The following is a 22,895-nucleotide window of genomic DNA, read 5'->3' as shown; positions in this document are numbered from 1 at the left end:
CGTTGCTCGTTATTGATAGCTCTGTTCGGGAATGCACACAAATGGACAGAACAAATGTATGGGAAAATGAAAACGCTTATAGTTTTCATGAATTTTAACCATTTAAACACCATGGGATTGTAATGTATAGCATAACAAACAAATCTTAGGGAATTTCTGATTCATTTGGTATCGCCAAAATCCTTTCGCGGCAAAAATAGTTATTAACGTTAACTTTATTTCATAAAACGTGACCTTTTTTCTGATTTGGCACCCTTAATGAAAGACGTGGTTCTACGTCAAAAATGGACATTAACCAGCCATCGCGTACTTGTGGAAGCATATGATACGAAACCTCAGTGCAATACTTTAGCTCAGTTGAATTAAAGGCGGTATTTCCGACTGGAACTACAATAAAGTAAAAGGGTCTGAGCCTAGGGGCACGGACGGAAGTTTGACGTAGGACTGTGATTGTCCAGAAATCTGTTAGATGAACTCTTTTGAAACTTCAAATAGTAACCCTGAAAAGGGTCGTTTGTTATATGTACTCATAACCGTCAAACGGTTTGTATCGAACAAAAAAGAAAATTATTTTATTAATCGGAAAGTGTATCTTACTGTGTTATATCGAGAAATATAATCAAAAAATATATTCTAAAAAAATGAAGTTCTAAACAAGCTTTGAAATATTGATTTTTTTGAGGATTTAGAGATTCAGTACTACTCTTAAGATAGATAAAATATTCTACATCGAATAAGTATTATCTCGAGAATGTGTTTTAGGTCCTCTAAAAAAAATATTTTTTTTATTTTCTTTAAAATAATCAATTTCTCCCATACAACTTGGTCTATAGCTTTTCTCAGACCCTTTTCCGATTAATAAAATTGTGGCTGGAAGATGAGTAAAATATTTCTCTATCGAATAACTTCGATAACTCTATTCGAACAATTTTTTTTTGATTTTCAAAATTGTGTATAATTGCCTATATTGACCCATGCTCACGTTTCAGTCTATAACTTTTCTCTGTCACGATCAAGAAAAAAATGAATTATGTGGAAAGATGAATGATTCAATTCTCTATCTAATGAGCATGATTGTGAAAGATGTTACTGGTAAACAATCAATTTATTTCAATTGAAACAATTAATTATTCAGGGGGTCTTCGTAGCCTAATTGGTTGCGTGTCCGTTACTAAGCGAACGATCATGAGCTCATAACTCAGGGCCCCTCAACTGACCATCTTAGTGTGTTATTCTAGCTGCTATGTCCACGCAACAATCATTATGTGTCGGTAATCTCAGTCCCTTACCGCTCACGTTTTCGGTCTGCTGCATCGGTAATTGACACTATTAATAACACAACAAAGGAAACCTCATATCAACAGTCCCACTTTGAACAGCCCAACTGTGAACATTCGAATAATAGCAATATTCTTACGCCGAAAAAATGCGACATGTGTTGTGCATCGATAGAATAGGAATTCTCTTGCGCCTAAACGGCTACTGTGTTATAGATAAAACAAATGTTTATCGATAGATAGCGATACTCTTACGCCTCAAAAATGGTAACAGTGTAATATACAACAAAAGTTATCTTAAGATAAAAAATGTACACGAATGAATTCGGCTGTTACAGCTGAATTGCTAAATGAGCCTAATAAAATAAACTGTTGGGATAAAAAAAAAAAAAATTCATTAAATCCAAGATGTTGAACAGAAACTCGCACACAAACAAAATCTTTTATCCACTAATTTCACACAAGTCCGTAAACAAGGAACGCGAAAACGAGAAAACTCGTGAGCGCAGCGGATGGGACGCGCGAAACACGAGAAATCCCGTGAGCGGTCTGTAAAGTGGTAAGATGTGCGTCACCCCGTCATACACAGAAGTCATTCGCTAACTGAACTATCTTCAACTGGACTTATCTATAACAGGGCGTACGCTAACTAGGCTGCAAAGCTGTTATGCATCAATAATAGATGACATCTTCAATATGAAGAATTGCTTTTGCTGTTTTGCTGTTCAGTTAGTGAGTAAAGTATTGATTTTCCGGCCCAATTGACGAACAATCACTGTATGGGTGACACTTTCCTCGTTGCTTTGATGAAATCTTGCATGAAACTTGAGTGATGCATGTAATTTTGCATCTGATTACTTTACATTCGAAAAAGGTCTTGCTTGTTTGTTTGATAGAACGAATTATTGCCTTTGTGTTGCATACAACATGCGAACGAAGTTGAAAGAAAGAATGCATAATACATGATTTACCTTCGCAACCGCTCGCAAAATATACCTCATTTATTTGTTAAATTTCTCACTTGTTTGATATTTCTATTAATGATGTCTCAGGCGAAAAAAATGCTGGATAAATTTGCCGTCTAATGGTATATATTACAATATATATCATAAGAACGATTCTGCATAATATGTATCTTAATAATGCAAATCTTAGTAAACGTTACATTCTTCGTAGAGTGACCCCGCTAGGGGAAGTGGGGGCATAGTGGTCACCCTAAGGAATATGCCCATTTCCAGCGTCCACATACCGATTCAATTCCCGTTTTTCAAAGAATATTTTAGTTCAACTCATTGTTGTTCAAGATAGCATTCGGCTTTTACTATGAAAATTCAAAATAGTACATTTTTCATCATTAGAAAAAAAGGTGAAGAATCGAACTTATGATAAATCGATTTATGTGTTTTTTTTCGTCCAAATTTGTTCAAATCATACTTGATATAGTAGGTACATGTATGAAATAATCACCTAGAGCCTCAATTTAATTTTTTCTCATGCATACAAAAATGTAGTAAGAAACACATAAAGTACCGCAGAATAAGGCTTCGTTTAGTTGGAGTGGCATATTTTTCCAGGGTCAATGCCAAGAAAAACCTCTTCAAGAACAGAATGTGACGAGGTATATCAGCTTTAGTAAACAGAACATTGTAAGTGAATAACAACTATGACCACGTTGCCCTCACGAAAAAAATCTCTATGCCAATTAATCGCTGAGATTGAACGAAATATCTGTTCACATCTCCTAAAATAGGTGAACAGTTGTCCAAACTGATGATTTATCCAACATATCAGATTGAATATACTAAATTTCACGTGAAATTCCTTAGATACCATGCGCACAGAACTACGGCCCAATGGCTATCGAGAGAGCAATTTTTGTTTTTATTCATATTTTGACATTTTGACAGCAGTAGAGCTAGGGTGACTCAAAAGTCATTAAATTCTTCAAACATAAGGTGACTATCAACACGGTTTCAATAGTCAATAGTTATACTACCAAACAAGCAGGTGACCAATTTGCCCACACTACCCCTATATAGAAATCAAAGACGTAGGCCTACGCTAAAAATGATTCAGATCCCGAGTTACAAAAAATTTTTTTTTGGGGAAGCAATAGACTGAGTATCACTGGATTCGACAGCCGATAGAGAAAGTGAATGTTAGTATGCGATGATTTGTTTACTCAGTGAGAAATTTTTTTTTTCTATCTGGGTTAGCACCTCGCGCTCCGTATTGATCAGGGACATGGGAATTGTGCGTGTACCCAATGCTCTGATGAATAGCGAAGCGTTCCTTTTGTTTCCAATTTTTTACCCTTAGTAAAAATCACCACTTCGGTTAATGTATCCATCATGGTAGAGGATGAATTCAGCAGCCAGCACGACTTTTGTCTGTATCTTCCAATCTAAACGAATGCCAGATCGTTTTTGTCTCTAAATAAACCGGAACGGATTAGAAAAATACTTAAAAAGATTATTTTTTTTACAAAACTCATTTGATCCATTAGAAATATTTTGTTGAAATACATTGATTCGCTCGTTTGGAAGTCCATCTAATATCTTCTCTATGTCGCTGACTGGGAGGCTGAACGGCGTTTAATATCTTCAAATGAAGCCAAACGGTCATGTTCATTATGTCGCAACTTTAATAAAATATGTAATGACCTTCATTTTCTGCAGCTCTTGCAGATGTTGTCCTGTCTTGCGTTTTGTTTTTTTTTGTGATTTTCGGCGTGTTTCCGGTTGATTGCCGAGGTCTGCTACCAGGGTTAGCGAAACTACAGATTGATCTGCATTCAGCAGCTGGGCGAGTTGAACTTGACCGGTTGATGTTTTAGGTTTTGCTAACAGGGTTGCATGCAATCCTTCGATTAGACATGTATGACATTTTTTTATTTGACATTAAACTGCAAAAATATGTTAGCTTTGTTTTGCAAAAAACAAAGTAACTTCGTTGTTCAGCATATTGATAAAAAAATATATAAAAGTTAATTCAATGCTCTAAATTTTCCTCAAAACTTATGATTATGATTATAAGTCGCTAAACTTACAGAGTAGAAGAGAGAAGGATTCTGCTACGTTTAACTTAACGTGTTAGTATATACACCAGGGTGCCAATGAGAATGGTCATCTCGAATTTCAAAAAATTACCTCATAAAAATGTTCACCACCTCGAAAAACACCCCATGCAAAATATCATTAAAGTATATAGTATATAGACTAAAAAATGAAGTCCGATTGAGCTAATATTTTGCATTAGGTATATTATCGTGTTAACCAACATTTCGCAGCATGTGCCGAATAAAAATCGAGATAACTATTTTTATTGGCACCCAAAACCATAAGGTTTGTCCCAGAGTGTCGATTTTTGACAGAAAAAAAAATCGAAATGACAGTAAATCTCGACGCTTCATGCAATTTTAAGACATTTTGTATCAATTTTGTTTTTGAAACCCCTATTTCCTTTACTCCCCCCCTTGGGTAATTTTTCGATTTTCAAAAAACTCAAACTTTGACCGCTTTGCGCCAATCTCCCTTAAGTCCGATTGAGCTGAAATTTTGCATCACGTGTTTTCTCGAGGTGGTGAACATTTTGTATGGGGTTATCTTTTTAAATTTTAGCATACATTCATTGTCAGAGATTCAAAATCAGAGGTACACTTTTTTGTATCCCTTTTGTTTATTTTTAGGCTCATTAGCATTTTAGCTGTAACAGAGCTGAATTTCAATCGTGTACATGTCACATGTTTATCATATCTATAATTAGCACATTACACAGTTGCCATGTTTTCGACGTTAGAGTATTCCCTTTTATACCATTGCACATGGTACACATTTACACAGTTGCCATATAGGCGTAAGAGTTTTCGTTCTGTTCTTCCATTATCCAGTTAGACCGGACAGCGGAGACAGTTGATTGATCATTGTTGAGTTATTTATAGAACAGCAGCCCGATGTGTCTTGCAGAGCAGAGCAGTTGTATGGATGAATCGATCTTATTTCGACCGTGGATCGATCTCCATCGCTGATGATTGTTGCGTGGACGTAGTTATTCTGTAACAACACAAAGATGGTCAATGAGGGCCTTGAGTTTTGAACTCACGATCGATCGCTTACTAAGCGAACGCGCAACCAATGTGGCTACGGAGACCCCCGTGAGAGAGAGAGAGGTACACTTCGCAGCATCGAATTTTTTGAGGGACTTTTTAATGGCTGTAATTTCGCGATAAGCCAACAGAAGAAGATAGAATGATAACTCGGGCAATAGCAAATCTAATTAACATGTTCAATGCAATCAACACCCTTTGGGACCTTTCACTACAGAGATTATCTAGACTGAATGAAAAACTATCCTTTTCTTCTTCGGTGATTATCATTTCAATAAGTAATGATCGCACCGCAAATCATACCGTTCTGAATCATATTTCGGACGCTTAAGGCATATGATGCAGAAACCAGATCTAAACTTCATTCACAGGTATTATTTGGTTGATATTTTTAATGAATTAGTTCAATACGCTTTTAAGCTTTCTACTTTGGTACCTATTTGATTGAAAACATAAAAAAATCATCGAATAAAATGCTTTTCGAATCAAGCGAATAAGAATCAAACTTCGGATACTAAATCAAATTTCGGACAGATTGAATTCAAATTTCGGACACTTTATTTTGTAATTTTTTTGGACGAAAATGACATTACACTTGATTATATTTTATAGTCAACTGCGAAACACTTACCAAGCAATCACAGTAAACTGTTAACGATGATGAGAACTGATGAAACACGGGAGAAATTAAAATGTTTATGAACGGGTAAACTCTACGTGCTCACGCTAAGGAAACGTCAAACACAAACGATAATGAGTAGTATGGTTAGATTTCTGCCGATTATGTTATAAATAAAAACCAAGGTATTACTCTAAAGAAGCAATTGTGATATTAATTTGATAGTTATATCATCAGTGCATTAAGTATTTCAAGATATTAGAACAAAGTTTCCGAAATATGATTCAGAACGGTATTTTTTTTTTTGTTTCGCAGCTATATTCAATAAATTCTGTATAAGGAACATTTGTTCCTACGATGGGAAAAAAAAACAAACAAAAACAAAAATTTTCTACAGCGATTTTTGAAAAGTGTCAAAACAGGTTTCTCTTTGTTTTATAAAGTCTAATTTAATTAGCTGAAAATGGAAAAAACATGCAGTAAGCACTTAAAAATGCAGTAAGTACTGATGTGAGCAGATTAATGTTTAACCTAGTGTATCCTTGAAAATTTCCCTTGAGAACGTTTCATAATTATACGTTTAGCGATTTTTTCGTCGAGTGTACAAAGTGCATTCAAAAAGTTCCGGGACTATTTTTTAAAATAAAGAAAGAACGTGATACTCAAAAGATTAGATATTAGTTTTCTACATATAGGCTTTCTCTTTCAACACAAATTTTTGAACGTTCGTAGAGGTGTCAGAAGGCGTATTTAAACTGCTCAGATTTGCAACGATCATGCATATTAATAAATAAGTTTGGTAGAGCTTTGTATTAGGAGAATTTAATGTAAGCAATACACATGTGCAGAGCGGAGATCCATAACAGTTGACAGTTCTCATTTTTTAACAGTTGACAGTTCTCATATTTTTATGGATAATTTTTATTCTGATAAAGTAAAAAGTACAAAAATCAGGAGAAATCAAGATCATTTCTTAAAAATCAGGCAAAATTTTGTATTAGCCCGAGAATTCCGGAAACGGTCTATCAATTCTGAATTACTGGATCAAATCTTTTTCATTGTCTGTTGCATATAGCTTACAGGTTTGTCTTATACATTTCAAAATTTGAGAAGAAATTAATCTGATATTTCTATTCAGTTTAGACAAACAAAGATTTTGTCGCTTGAGACACTTATGCGATTGTTCAAATATCATTTATGCAAACATCACACCAAAGTGTCACAATGACTAAATTCTGCTGTTATGATTTTTGTCCCACATTTCTATGCATTCAACGAACTGTGCGTCGTGCTGAAGGTCGCTCTGAAAGTTCTCCGGCAGTCCTCGTGTAGAACCAGTTCCAAGTTCGTCTTCCTCCGAAAATTGGTACAAGCGCAATCGTGTTCTTAGCACGAGAACTACCGACAGTTTTTATATACCTATTTTTACCAAACCGATAATTTTGACCAGTGTTATATATAGTTGTCAAAAAAATAAACATTTCAAAGGAAATAAACTATAGTTAGAAAAAGTTACAACATTTTTAGAAAATATAAAAAAAATCAAGACAAAGTCTTGTGAACAAATTATATAACCGGTCATTTTGACCGGTCGGTGGTTCTAGTGTTAAAGATAGCGAAAATTATGATAATTAAGATTGCTTCATTAAATCTCAGAATTGCCGGTCTAAGTACCGATTGGGGATTGTTAACCGGTTTTACCGTTACCGGTTTTACCGGTAATACCGGGTCATTTTCCATTACCGAATTACCGGTAATTTTACAATCAATAACCGGTAATTTCGGTAATTTTTTTACGCCATAAATAATATTTGTCTTTATGCCTTTATGTGAATGTTATTATTTCTGCAGATTTCTTCCATAAAATTTAAGCATGAATGGAACAACATTGATGAACGAGAAATTAGGAATTTCTAAAATTAAATGTTTAATTATGAATAATAGAATTATGCTCTATTTTGCAGTCGGGTGAAAGCTGTCGGTATAATTCATCGAGCTGTTTGGTTTACTTGTTGCATTTCTGATATTTTGCTTTGGGAGAAAAATCTCAAATTTCGTTTCAAAATATGTAATTGACCGTTCGATTCAATTTACATAATAGGGGTCAATATTTCTGATTTTCTTAAAAAATCAACGATATCGATTGATGAGATTTTACACAAAATAAAGTATTATTTATCAATGATTTAGTAACCGAAAATTATGTTTATTTTATAGAATAATGTATTATTTAGTTTTTATTAGTATGACCTATTTTTTTCCTTTAATTAACCATCCTGTACTCGAGCATACGATCTCACAGACTGGGAATCAATAATTCAGTTCTGAAATAGCTAAATTAAATGACTATTGAAACTGAATGAAGTTGAAGAAAACATATTTTCTGGAGTTTGAAGATTCAATTATATATATATATTTTTTACTTAAATTAAACACCACCACGCCTAGAAAAACACAATAGCAAAATTACAGTCTGTGTCACCGTGCGCAAATATACGAGTTATGATTTTGCGCGCGTGTACAGGAAAGTGTACCGGAAAGAAAAAAAACTAGAGATGAAAAGGACATCCGGTAGCTATTCGGCCAATATTTGCTACCCGGCTGCGTACCGGATAGTGACCGGATTTACAAAAAAAAAAACTAATTAACTTAGGATAAATCATAAGACAATAAACAAAAAAAAATCTTTCACAAGTAAATAAGGTGTGATTACTGACATGTCAGAAATATTATTATGTTATTAATGTGTTATAATTTTATTATATATTAAATATTAATTATTATCAATTCATAACAGTATTAACTTTATAACAGTACTCAAAATTAACCAGTGGTAAATTATGATGAATAATGATGATGATGAAATAATGAATTTCCAGGAGAACACCGAAGTGAAATCGTTGCTCTTTGGGCGGTCTCGTCTCTGTCCAGATACTTTTTTGATGCAACAACATGCAAAATTACATCGAATATATAAAAGCTATGATAAAATATATAAAAGCTATAATAAAATATATAAAAGCGAACTACTTCAACCACCGGTCGCCGGTCATAATAATTTAGATTTGATTTGTAGTGAAGTAAGTGTACCTCTCAGATTACCATCTCTGAAGACTATTCTAAGTACAACTTACAAAAATCTTAATATTATGATATAAAATGCTATCAGGAAAAAAACTGTTCCAGATTCCTTGTAGAAAACTTGATTCACTATTTAATAGGATATTTATTCTGAACGAAAAATTTAATATTCGTTCATAATCATTATTTAAAAATGTGTTTATTTATTTCTAAAATATTCATTTCATTTGTCTCATATTCGCCTGTCATTTCTCTTAGTCATTTATAAGCTTATAAAGGGCTGAGGGTCGAGGCTGGCCGGATATCTGTTATCCGGTATCCGGCCAAACTACTATCCATTTTCAACACTAGTTTAAACTTTATTTTATCGTCTTGTACTACATTCAATTTCTAGTGACTTTTTGATACAGTCAACGTTGGTAGACCGCAGCCTAACATTTGAACAATTAGTCGTACGTAATGCCCAAAAGTTTGGCCACCCCTGTCGCATATGAATAATTATTCTGCTCGTGATCGTGACACAATTAATTATGACTTTGGCGTCTTCTATCACACGTCGCGAACTGTATTGATCAAGCAGGCATTCTAAATTGTTCCTGACTTGATCAAGTTTGACGATGATGATATTGTAGCTGGACAACAGGAGGAGAAAATCCACTGGACGATGCGAAACTTGCAGTTGAGCATCAAGGAAAAACTTGAACGACGATTGCAACAATCAAAGGTATCAACGTCCAGCCCAAGCTTAATGTCTATAAACGGATTGATGAAAACCCTCGGACAAGAGTTTTCGTACAGACGGCATCAAAGGCAAATACATGACAATGGTATTCGGTACTCTTCGTACTGTACGCCCAACATAATGAGATCCGATCTAGATTAGAAGACGACAGAATTAACATTCTCTGTGTCCTTAAGTATTACCTTTACCAACAAAAACCTGCAAAATGTTTTTTTATAAACTAATCATTTTAAATAAAAACCGTTTCTTCAAGAAAATTGGGTATTTTAAAGTATGTTTTCACCGGAGATTTACCGGTTTTACCGGTAATGAAATTTTCATTACCGAATAACCGGTTATTGAAATTTTGGCACGGTAATGCAATCCATAGTACCGATCTTCGATCTGAACAACGATATCACCGATGAGGTTTTTTTAGCCATTTCCGAGAGCTTATTCTGGCCCCAGGGTTATTTTCAAGGAAGTCACTACAATTTGCCCAACAAACCCTATTGAAATCCCGTATTCCATTTCAGTTTGTGGTAATTTGAAGTGTAATAATGAAGTGTCGATGTAGTCAAATCCTTCACTGAACGCATTTTAACAAGTGGTGGGATTTTATATCGCAGGGCACGTTTTAACTAGTCACAGTGGGAAAAGGAAGAAGAATACGCGTAGAGGTCTTTTTATAACATGATGGCGACTTTAGTTTCACCCACTATCGCGCTAGTAAAAATCGTCTGTTACTTTCTACATAGCCCTCGTTGCCTAGAGAATTTCCGATTCGACTGGTGTGTAAAACATCGTTTGTTACTGAGAGACGTAGTTTTACGTCAAAAAAAGAAATGAGAAAAGTGATGGAAAGTATTCTCAGTGGCATTTTTCTGCAATTCCTACTAGCGATAAAATAGACTGTGTAAACGGGTTTACCGAAAGATACAATGTGAACGAACAATTCAATATAATGTAATGTGAAAAATTGTTTTACAATATAATGTAATTTAGTCAACACAAACTCGCTCTTTTATTTTAGAATGGACTACTTTAGTAAGATTTTCTTCCACCAACTCAAGTTATTGCATTTATTAACAAAGGGTGTAAGAATGGTTCCCTCACATTTCATCCTCAGTGCCTCGTACACCGTGAAACAAACTTATTGCAGAATAACAATGACACATAGTCTTCTTGATGTCATTCGCAGCTGGTGCAGTATGCAAAAGAAAATCGGTCTAATAAATGATATTTTTACCCTTTTCGTCCTTTTTTTATCCGCCAGTTATGCAACGTGAACCCGTGCGACAATGGAGGCACCTGCTGGACAACGGAGGAGTCGTTTTACTGTGCTTGCAAGCCGGGATTCACGGGCAAGATGTGCAAAGGTAAGCAGCAGCAATTTGCAAATGCTCCGGTCGCTTCATAAATCACCCGTTTAAGCTTCTTGGATAGTAATTAGAGGAACCTACGCAGACCCCCCGCAGGATAAAGTGTCACGAACGTCGCAACCAGTTGTGCCCCGTTTGATAAATAATTGACTATCACTTTCCCATAATTTCGTTTTCGAGGACATTTTTTTTTGCTGCACATTTAAACTATTTCATTTCCCCCAGCTCTTACGCTGGGTAATAAAAATTGGCTTTTCTCTGATTTATGTTCCAATGTTTGCCGGGGGTTCATGGGATATAAATTTCCGAAGAGCTCTCTTTTAGGTTTATTTCCTTTCCATTCTACCTTTGTCGATTTTATTCGGTTATATCAGTGACCGACCGGCAGAGTAAAATACATTTCGTTTTATTGTGCCAGGTAACAGAACATCAGTCGGATGGCCCCTCGGTATGTGTGTGTCGAAACATGAGAGAGATTATTATCCTAGCAATTTTTCCCAATTAATAGAGATTAAATGGGAGAAAATACGCAACATGAGGATAGGCTGAATCAATTGCAATAAATTTTTCAGCAAAAAATAACCAACGATTCGTTTATTTTTCGTTTCAGAAAATTTTGTAATTGACACGGTTGTAAGCTCGAGCGAGATGCTGTCCGACAACTTGAGCCAAAACAGTCCGAATGGAATCCATGGAAGCAGTAGTAGCATCATTTATGGTGACTCTGAAACAAGTTTCGGACAACGGGAAGGTGCCCTCGATCTAAACAACGCGTACGTAGCAGCTGGAACGCTGGTGGCGGCCATTCTCATCGTGGTAGCCGTGGTAAGTCCAACCTTGGAAATGCATCATCAAGCTTATTTAATAGTCGGCTTTTATGACGGATTTAATAAGTCGAAATTCTAGTTTGACACTTTTTTCCAAATGACGAAATAACACCCCCGACATAACAAGCTCATTCAATCCCCGAGTCGAGCAAAGCTGTCCCGAGTAGTTCAAAAGCATACTTAGCGTTTTTCATTTTTCCATTCATTCGGTTTACACAAAAAATAAAAAATGATGAATGGGGCAAAAGGGTAAAGAACTTAAGTTTTAATATTTCATTTTCATCTTGTTTTCTTGGTAGCAATATAAGGGAAGTTTCCACTCCAGAGGTGTGGGTGAAATCAGTATAAGCATTTCGATTTTCACCCGGGGCTTCAGGTTGGTGGCCGAGTGTCCAACTCTAGAATTTTCGCAGCAAAGTGTGAAAGTCAAGCCATGAATCACTCAACTTTCGCGGAACGTGACTTGGGACTTTACTGAATTCAGAACGAGCGCTTGGTGGGAATATTGTGAGTAGAGAACAAAGCAATAGCAAAGTTATTAAAAAGGGCAATTGTAGGAGCAACTTTCACACAGTAAAAATGGAAACATTACATTCGTTCTTCAGCATTCAGAAAATTCTCTGATAGTAAACCTCTCCATATTATCGAGAAAGGCTTATCAGGCAAGCAATGACTATCAAAATCATTTACATTTTTCCACAAGATAAGAGAATAGGATTGTCAATTTCATTTTTAGTTATTTTTTCTAGGTTCAGATTATCGAAATCATCCAAATTATGCAAAACAATAGCCAGGGCTAATCTGTTTTATTAGTATTAACACATTGCGGACGGCTCACGAGTTTTCTCGTGTTTCGCGTTCCGTCTGTTACGGATGGAACACGAAATAACCCGTGTTTTCTACACTTGATGGTGAAATCCTTGGTTTGCCAAGAACCTAACAAGGCCTACCGATGGCTCGCCTTCGTTTCATCCACACCGAAGGAAACGATCTCATTCGTGGAATCCGAACAAATGAAGCGTACAAGTTTGCCCCAAAACGTGCGGTCCTTAATATGTTAAAATAAGATTGTTGATACCATAATACTTCATAATCCGGACGGTTTTTCTAATCCGAACACATTATCATTATATTCAATTACGATATTAATAGTTCATTCGTTCATTCGTTCATTAAAATTAAGTTCATTCGCCTCTAAAATTAACTTCTATATTTATCTTCGAACCACCCATGCGTCTCCATTGATGTTAATATTTATATGGAGACGCATGGAAGGTTTGAGGCAAAACGTATAACTTTAAATATCTTTTTTAAATATCTTTTAAACGAAAAAACGTTATAACGTTAATACCTATTTTTGCTGCGAACGGATTTATACGAATGCATACCAATCGAATCGGAAATTTTCTAATATTTGTTTAATATGCTATACATTACTATCCCATAGTCTGAACATGGTTTAAATTGTTGAAAAATTGGAAGCAATCTCATTTCCCCATACATTTGTTCTGTCATTCATATGGTTTCCCGAACAGAGCAACTTATCGACGAGCAACGAAGGAGAAATCGTAAGATTTAAAGTCTCCGTGAACAAAGGAAATGAAGAAGAACGGAGGGGAGTATTTGCCTAGAGTATAAACAGTGGATCTCGCTGAGGCAAACGTTCATTCTACGTGAGGACACCGACTTGACAACACCGTTGCTGGGCGAGCTGGACGGCGAGGGGTCGAGTGCTCTTCTCAAGACAATTGGGGTGGAGGAGTAATATGCGGAAAAAGTAGAGTTTTCCAATGACCTTTTTGGAGGCTAGAGACGAATGATCTAAAGAAGTTCAAAGTCTCTTTAATTCAACAAGGGGAGGGAAGGCAAACATTCAGTATCGTTCTAGATACGAAGCAATGAACATCGCTTGTTCTTCCTTGTTTTGCACCATCACATGTCTTCGATTCGGACTGAGCTGTGGACGCGACCAAATTACTCAATCGCTGATGTCTTTGGCATTGCAATCATTGCATCAAACTTACGCCATTGCATCAATGTTTTGAGCTACACAATTGTGTGGGGAATCATAAAGCTAGGCTATTGTCGGCTCACCAAGAAAATGAATGTTCTGGAATTTTGTCAGTGATTTAGTTTCGCATGACGGTAGGATAACTTGCTCCACAAAGGATGACAGCTAAGCTAATCTAGACTGGCAATATTAACAGAATGGGCCTCTGTTGAGAGGAACGCAAAACGGAGATAAGTGTGTGTACATTTAGTTGCTTCAAGTCATCGATATATGAATATTTATATGTGTACGTGCGTGCTTCACAACCCGTACGTAAAAATAGTGCATCTTCGCTACGCTGAAATCCCATTTTTATCTGCTCCCTTGTGCATTGGCCCTGTAGCGAAGCAACAATCGCCCAATTTTTTTATGGTATGATTGACGATTGTTTTGTGTTGCAAATTATCAAATTAGTAATCTATATATATATATATATATATATATATATATATATATATATATATATATATATATATATATATATATATATATATATATATATATATATATATATATATATATATATATATATATATATATATATATATATATATATATATATATATATATATATATATATATATATATATATATATATATATATATATATATATATATATCTGTCTGTCTGATTTTTATGGACTCGGGAACTACTGAACCGATCGACATGAAAATTGGTATGTAGGGGTTTTTGGGGTCGGGGAAGATTCTTATGATAGTTCGAGACCTTTCCCCCTTCCCTAAGGGGGGAATGCCATACAAATGAAACACAAATTCCTGCATTACTCGGCAATTAATGCGAAACGAAACTAGATTTCGCATGTGGAGGTTTTAGGAGGCAATAAATGTTTCTATGGTAGTTAGACACTCCTCTCCCCTCTCTAAGGAGGGGCTGCCATACAAATCTATATATATATAAAAATGGAGTGATGTCTGTCTGTCTGTCTGATTCTTATAGACTCGGAAACTACTGAACCGATCGACATGAAAATTGGTATGTAGGGGTTTTTGGGGCCGGGGAAGGTTTTCCTGATATTTTGAGACCCCTCCCCCCTCTCTAAGGGGGGGCTGCCATACAAATGAAACACAAATTTCTGCATTACTCGGAAATTAACCAAGCAAACGAAACCAAAGTTGACATGTGAAAGTTTTATGGTGCAATAAATGTTTCTATGATGGTTAGACAGTGCTTCCCCCACTCAAAGGGGGGGCTGCCATACAAATGAAACACAAATTTCTGCGTTACTCGAGAATTAATCAAGCAAATGAAACCAAATTTGGCATGTGGAGGTTTTAGAATGCAATCAATGTTTCTATGGTGATAAGATACTCCTTCCCCCTCTCTTAGAGGGGGCTGCCATACAAATGAAACACAATTTTTTGCATTACTCGGAAATTAATCAATCAAACGAAACCAAAGTTGGCATGTGAAAGTTTTAGGGTGCAATAAATGTTTCTATGATGGTTAGACAGTCCTTCCCCCACTCAAAGGGGGGCTGCCATACAAATGAAACACAAATTTCTGCATTACTCGGAAATTAATCCAGCAAATGAAGCCAAATGCAATAAATGTTTCTATGATGGTTAGACAGTCCTTCCCCCACTCAAAGGGGGGGCTGCCATACAAATGAAACACAAATTTCTGCATTACTCGAGAATTAATCAAGCAAATGAAACCAAATTTGGCATGTGGAGGTTTTAGGATGCAATCAATGTTTCTATGGTGATAAGATACTCCTTCCCCCTCTCTTAGAGGGGGCTGCCATACAAATGAAACACAATTTTTTGCATTACCCGAGAATTAATCAAGCAAATTAAACCAAATTAGACATATGGAAACTTTAGGGTGCAATGAATGTTTCTATGGTGGTTAGATACCCCTCCCCCCTCTCTTAGGGGTGGCTGCCATACAAATAAAACACAAATTTCTGCATTACTCGAGAATTAATCAAGTAAATGGGCGGGACGAAGTTTGCCGGGTTAGCTAGTGAAACATAAATTTTTGCATTACTTGGAAGTTAGTCAAGCGAACGAAACCAAAGTTGGCATGTGAAGGTTTTAGGGTGCATAAAATGTTCCTATAGTGGATAGACACTCCTCCCCTCTATCTAAAGGGTGGCTGCCACACAAATAAAACACAAACTTCTGAATAACTCGAGAAATAATCAAGCAAATTGAGCCAAATTTGGGATGTGTGGGTTTTTGGGTACGAGTACTGGATTGGAGAGGGGGTCCCTTGAAAATGATACACATATTTCAACCAAACATGACAATTGAAAATTTTCGGAAAACTCTGAAAAAAATGGGAAAGTTCGAAAAATTCAATTCGCATATGTTCTACAATTACATATTGACAAGCGTTATCAGTCCATTTGATGTTTGCGCTAATGAAACTGATCTTCGTTCGAAAGTGGAAAGAAAACGTGGATGTGATAACGAAAAATAAATTTTGGGCGAGACGAAGTGATAAATATAAACAAGGAAGAAAGATAGCGGGAGGGACATATTTACGCTAGGGTATTAGTAATGAATCTCTGCTGAGGCAACTATTCAGCCTTCTTCCAAGCAGTTAACATTGTTTGTTCTCTGTCATCAATGCATACTGACACTATGGTGAAGCAGGTGTTAAGGTTGTGCACCAAAAAATTATTTGGGGAATACCAAGTTATTGAATAAGCTATATTAAGTTATTGATTTATTTGGGCTCGCGTACCTGCCGCAAAGCTGCTTTCAATTTGATTGCATTTGCGCTAATCTTGATCATAATGAAGCAATGCTACTCTTTTCGAGGTTGTTGAGATTAACAGATAGAGTTTATTTCGTTTATTTAGTCACCAAGAAAGTAAATGTCGTTCTGGAATTTTGTATGTGATTTTGTTTCGCTTGCCAGTAGCAAAACTTTCTCCACTAAGGATGACTGCTGAGCTTATCTCGAGCATGTATTGTTCTGCGAGCACAAGAATGAATCATTAAACAATTATCGCCAAATGATTCTACAATAAAAAAAAACATTTCAGGGCGACCAAACCGGTAGAATGGTTATTTTAAAATTTTCGTAGCATTATAAAATAATATCCGCAGTTATAAACACGCGACTTGAATTAAATCACAGCGTACTTCTATGTCAACAATGCGGTCGTGTCTTGAACACAACCTCCTATATTTTTTTCTGTTTCTAATGGAAGTATTTAAGTTGTGTGAAGTAACGTAGAAGATCTTTCTTCAACATGTTCAAAATTTGTGATCCTAATTATTCCCTTCTTTGCAGATCAGCTCCCACTAGGTCGGAAAAGACGCACAAATCAAATTATATGGGTTATGGTTGAGAAAGAAGATTGATGAGAGGAAGTGGGATATAAAGGAATACGGGGTAAGACGGCCACCCTAAGCATAGAGTACAATTAAACACTATGCATCCAAAATTGAGGCAATTCATTATGTCAGCATCGATCTTTATGGTGTTTTCCGGAACCACGTTAACTTCCAAAAGTTTTTCTTTAATTCCATAATGTTATATGATAAATTAAAAAAGGTATGGAAAAGGTTCTATTAAAATCATGACGGGTCAAGTTGGCCACCACTAAGGGTGAGATGGCCAAATGTAATGACTCGTGAATCTAGGCGGATGATTGTATCCGGGAAAATTGTGCTACATATTAAGGTCGTTGTATTTTAGATCAAGCGTGACAAGAGTGGGAGGTGTTATTTTTTCTGAATTACCTATAACGTGCTTAATGTGCAACCCTTGCGAAATTATCATAATTAAAAATAAATGAAAATAATTTTTAAAAAACATCAAAGTTATCATGAATGCGCCTTGAGTTATTCAACCAACAATTCGAGTGGCCGTCCCGCACCCGCTATGAGTCAAGCAAAAGTATTTCAATAATTCTATGAAATACTAAAATGACCGAAATGAATGCAACTTAAGTTCCGTAGAGGTTAAAAGTCCTTTTTTGTTGAAGCGGTGAAAAAAAAACCAAAATGACACTAAAAGCAGGAGCGGAAAAAAGTCACAATACAAACTGTCAGCGTATCGACACCTCTCATCTGACATATCGTAATTCGGTAGATAGAGCAGTTCCTAGGCGGGTCAGATTCCAGTTCAGGACCACCTTTTTTTAGTTTAGAACGTGTTTACAACACAGTCAAAAAATTGAAAAAATGTCAATAATTCTCTATTGATTTAAATTTGATCTAACGCATGGTTTGATGGGCTTTACATCAAATATGATCCTCTACCACCCTTCTAAGAGATTATCAATAAGCTCCCCAACACACTGTACATAAAACTAGATTTATTTATGACTAGCTGACCCGGCAAACTTCGTCCCGCCCAAAATTTGTTTTTGACGTGGGACTACGTCTAACCGGAGTATATGGGAGTAAAATGAAAACATAAACACAGAACATGCGAGAAAAAATTAAAGATACCGAATGCTTATAACTCGAACATTTCTTACTGTATCGGAAAGATGTTTGCATCAATTGATAGGGAATATTTCTACCCATCTATCGCAATTAATAAAATGTTATTTTTCATTAGATAAACAATTGAATAACTGTAAAATGTTAAGCGTTGTTTAAACGCCCTAACTACCTCGTTTTGATTGGCCCGATTTACGGTTTCCCCAAAACAGCCATCATAACCATGTAGCCTTGGGGAAATCAGCATTGCAAATACATGAAAGTATGGGGATTTTGTTCTAACCGAAATGTGTTCCCTAACAAAGACTTCAAACCAAGCAGTGTTGGAGAAATCGGCATTGCAAACACATGAAAGTCCGGGGTATTTTTGTTCCGACTGAAATGTGATTCCCTAACACAGACTTCAAATCCATGGAGTGTGGGGAAATTGGTATTGGAAATTAATGCAAGTCGAGGGTATTTTCTGTTCCGACCGAAAAGGCGAATGAACTGAAAAGTTAAAACCTCTCTAATTAATTATCAGTCATGAGTCAGTCAGTCGACATTAGAGGCGAATGAACTTTCAAGTTTAAAGGCTCTATAATATAAAAAAGTATAAGTTGAAGTTGTTGATTCATGCGAGCAGGGGGTACTCTCCTCACCCGCATGTTTTTTGCACTCCGAAATGTGTTTTCCTAACACGGATTACAAAAACGGGTACGAACACAACGCTTTGGCTCGTTTATTCAAGATTGCATTGAATTGCCTGAAATTCATCAAATCAAGCAAATTCGCGGTTCGAGAAGTACGTGCACTTGAGAGATGCAAACTTCAGAGGGAAATGCAAAATAAAATAATCGTTTGATAATTCTTCCGTTCACATATTTTGTCCTAGGCATCATACCAAACGTGAAAGGACTGTCATTAACTTTACTTGTAACGAAGAACATAATCTATCACAATGCATGAATTGACCTTACATGGCATTTATTCAATCTCTTTACTCACAAAGCAAATATATTTAATTCGACTGAATTCGGAAATTGTTTATTTCAATCAAAAATTTTATGAATACAAACAAATGATTGCTAAGCTGAGCTAGTCCCACGTCAACTTTGCGGTTATATCATAGCTATAACCCACCCATCTTTGTTATCAATACCTTCAAACATTCACGTTTTTTTACTATGAGCAAATTCATGAGTCCAATCACAGAACTGTTCATTGATTGATATTCAAATCGACCCCGTTGAATTTACATTTTGCTTTAAAATTCCTAGTATTTCTAACAAAACTCATCATTATAATATCAGATTATTTTCAGACACAATTTGCGTTCAAGATTTTTCAACCACTAACAAATAACATGTTTTTCCGTTACATGGAATAAATGTTTTATACAGAAAATATGATAGAAGAAAGACAGCCCTAAATCCAATTCCTTCCTCGAGTTCTGCTCTTATAAACACATTCGGCGATACTTTGTTATTGGTATAGATAGAAGAAGATATAAGAGTGCGTTTCATCACATTAAAATCTATTTCCAGTTTCGAACATAGATCAATCTCACTAGTGCAAACATCAAATGGACTAACAGCACTTGTCACTATATAATTGTAGGACATATGGAAATTTAATTTTCCGAATTTTTCCTTTTTCCTTCAGAGTTTTCCGAAAATTTTTCAATTGTCATGTTCGGTTGGAATATTTTTGGTTGAAATATGTGTAATATTTTCATGGGACCTCTCCATTCCAGAGGAAGGAGGGGTGTCATACCATCATAGAAACATTTCTCATACCCAAAAACCCTCATATCTCAAATTGAGCTTAATTAGTTCTTGAGTTATGCAGAAGTTTGTGTTTCGTTTGTGTAGCAGCCCCCCTTAGAGAGGGGGGAGGAGTGTATTCACCATAGAAACGTTTCGTGCCCCGTAGAACCTTCACATGCCAAATTTGGCTCCATTTGCTTGATTAGTTTTCGAGTTATGCAGAAATTTGTGTTTCATTTGTACGACAGCCCACCCTTAGAGAGCAGGAGGAGTGTCTAACCACCATAGAAACATTGCATCCTAAAACCTCCACATGCCAAATTTGGTTTCATTTGCTTGATTAATTCTCGAGTAACGCAGATATTTGTGTTTCATTTGTATGACAGCCCCCCCTTAGAGAGGGGGTGGGGGGAGTCTAACCACCATAGAATCGTTTATTGTACCCTAAAACCTTCACATGCCAAATTTGGTTTCATTTGCTTGATTAATTCTCGAGTAATGCAGAAATTTGTGTATCATTTGTATGGCAACCCCCTCTAAGAGAGCCCCAGAAAGGTGGGAGGAGTGTTGAAGCACCTTAGAAATGTTTCTTGCCCCCTAAAACCTCCACATGCCAAATTTGGTTCAGTTTGCTTGATTAGTTCTTGAATTATGCAGAAATGTATGCTTCATTTGAATCCCCCCTCCTTTCGCGAGAGGAGAGGAGTGTCTATTCACCGTGGAAACGTTTCGTTTCCCCTAAAATATTCGCATGTCAAATTTGGCTCCATTTGCTTGATTAGTTTTCGAATTATGCAGAAATTTGTCTTTCATTTGTATGACATTTATTGCACCCTAAAACCTTCACATGCCAAAGTTGGTTGCATTTGCTTGATTAATTCTCGAGTAACGCAGAAATTTGTGTTTCATTTATATGACAGCCCCCCCTTAGAGAGGGGGTGGGGGGAGTCTAACCACCATAGAATCGTTTATTGCACCCTAAAACCTTCACATGCCAAATTTGGTTTCATTTGCTTGATTAATTCTCGAGTAATGCAGAAATTTGTGTATCATTTGTATGGAAACCCCCTCTAAGAGAGGGGGAGGAATATTTTTTTTTATTCTTTATTAAAGAGACTTTCAGAGGGGGAGGAATGTCTAACCACCATAGAAATGTTTATTGCACCCTAAAACTTACACATGCCTAATTTCGTTTCATTTGCTTGATTAATTCTCGAGTAATGTAGAAATTTGTGTTTAATTTGTACGGCAGACTCCCCTTAGAGAGGGGGGAGGGGTCTCAAACTATCACGAAAACTTTCCCCGGCCTCAAAAACCCCTACATACCAATTTTCATGTTGATCGGTTCAGTAGTTTTCGAGTCCATAAGAATCAGACAGACAGAAATACATTTTTATATATAGAAGATTTTGTAAAGTATTTATATTTAAGAATGTATATAATATTTCTGTAATGTATCTGTATTTATCAATTCAGCATATAATAAAAAAAATATGTAGTCTAATCAACAACTTGTGATTTCACGTATGAGTATACATTTTGCAGTAGAGAGGAATAATAACACGAATGTTTACTTCCTCTCCAAATGTTTGTGGGTTTTTTTTTCCAAATATTGCCTCATTTATCTATTTCTGATCAGGAGCGGTGTGCTATTCTACAGGGTTTTCCATTTCGGGCTTCCGAAAGTATACAGCCCTGCGCTGACAACCGTTTGACATAGCTGTCAACCTAAGCGTCATATCGTTAGTTGAATGTCTGCTATTTTACAATATGGATCGTTTTAGCATCGCACAACGTGTTAATTTTGTTAAATTATACCATAAAAATGATGAAAAACCGGCAAATGTTTTTCGAGCATTACGGACGGATTTTGGTCGTCATGGACGACCAAAATCCGTCCGTGCTCTGTAGGCACACAATCGCTAATGTAGTGCGTAAATTCGAACAAACTGGATCCGTAGCGGATATTGTGAAACCTGTGCATTATCGTAATGTGCGTTCGGCCGAAAATATTGCTGCTGTTGCTGCCAGTGTGGAGGATGACCCGAATGTTTCGATTCCACGGCGTGCTCAGCAATTGGGCTTGTCCAACACATCATTGTGTCGAATTTGCACCTACATCCATATAAAGTCCAACTGGTACAAAAATTAGAGCGTGGTGACCATGGAATGCGTCGGGCATACGTCGATTGGGTGAACGAACAACAATTTTCGCATAAAATTTTCTTCAGCGATGAGGCACATTTCGAGCTCGGTGGCTATGTGAACACCCAAAATTTCCGTAAATGGGGCTCAGAAAATACACACGTGATTGTTGAGAGGTCATTGCATCCGCCAAAAGTCACTGTTTGGTGCGCATTATGGTCTGTTGGAGTCATCGGGCCGTATTTATTTGAAAATGAGGACGGCGAGACGATAACTGTGAATGGTGAGCGCTATGGCTGCATGTTAACCGATTTTTTTTTGCCACAAATTGAAGATATGGATACGGATGACATGTGGTTTCACAGGACGGCGCCACGTGCCACACAACACGACCGAACATGGCCATATTGCGAACGAAATTTGAGGGACGCATAATTTCGCGTTTTGGTGATGCCAATTGGCCGTCCAGATCATGCGATTTGAACCCGCTAGACTTTTTTGTGGGGTTATGC

The 22,895-nt window shown here is 36.4% G+C and overlaps 1 protein-coding gene across 2 annotated transcripts in view; it reads left to right on the top strand.

Moving 5' to 3' along the window:
- LOC129775166 (uncharacterized) overlaps positions 1-22,895 on the top strand; it is a 366,981-nt gene that overhangs the window by 327,946 nt on the left and 16,140 nt on the right. For both annotated transcript variants that reach the window (XM_055779542.1, XM_055779543.1), the window contains 2 exons: positions 11,080-11,182; positions 11,796-12,010. In XM_055779542.1, coding sequence (XP_055635517.1) covers positions 11,080-11,182; positions 11,796-12,010 — 318 coding nt within the window. The remainder of the gene's footprint in view (positions 1-11,079; positions 11,183-11,795; positions 12,011-22,895) is intronic.

This window comes from Toxorhynchites rutilus, chromosome 3, assembly GCF_029784135.1.
Source record: "Toxorhynchites rutilus septentrionalis strain SRP chromosome 3, ASM2978413v1, whole genome shotgun sequence".
NCBI lineage: Eukaryota > Metazoa > Arthropoda > Insecta > Diptera > Culicidae > Toxorhynchites > Toxorhynchites rutilus.
Note: the sequence above shows the minus strand (reverse complement) of the source record. Positions and strands in the feature narration are given on the sequence as shown.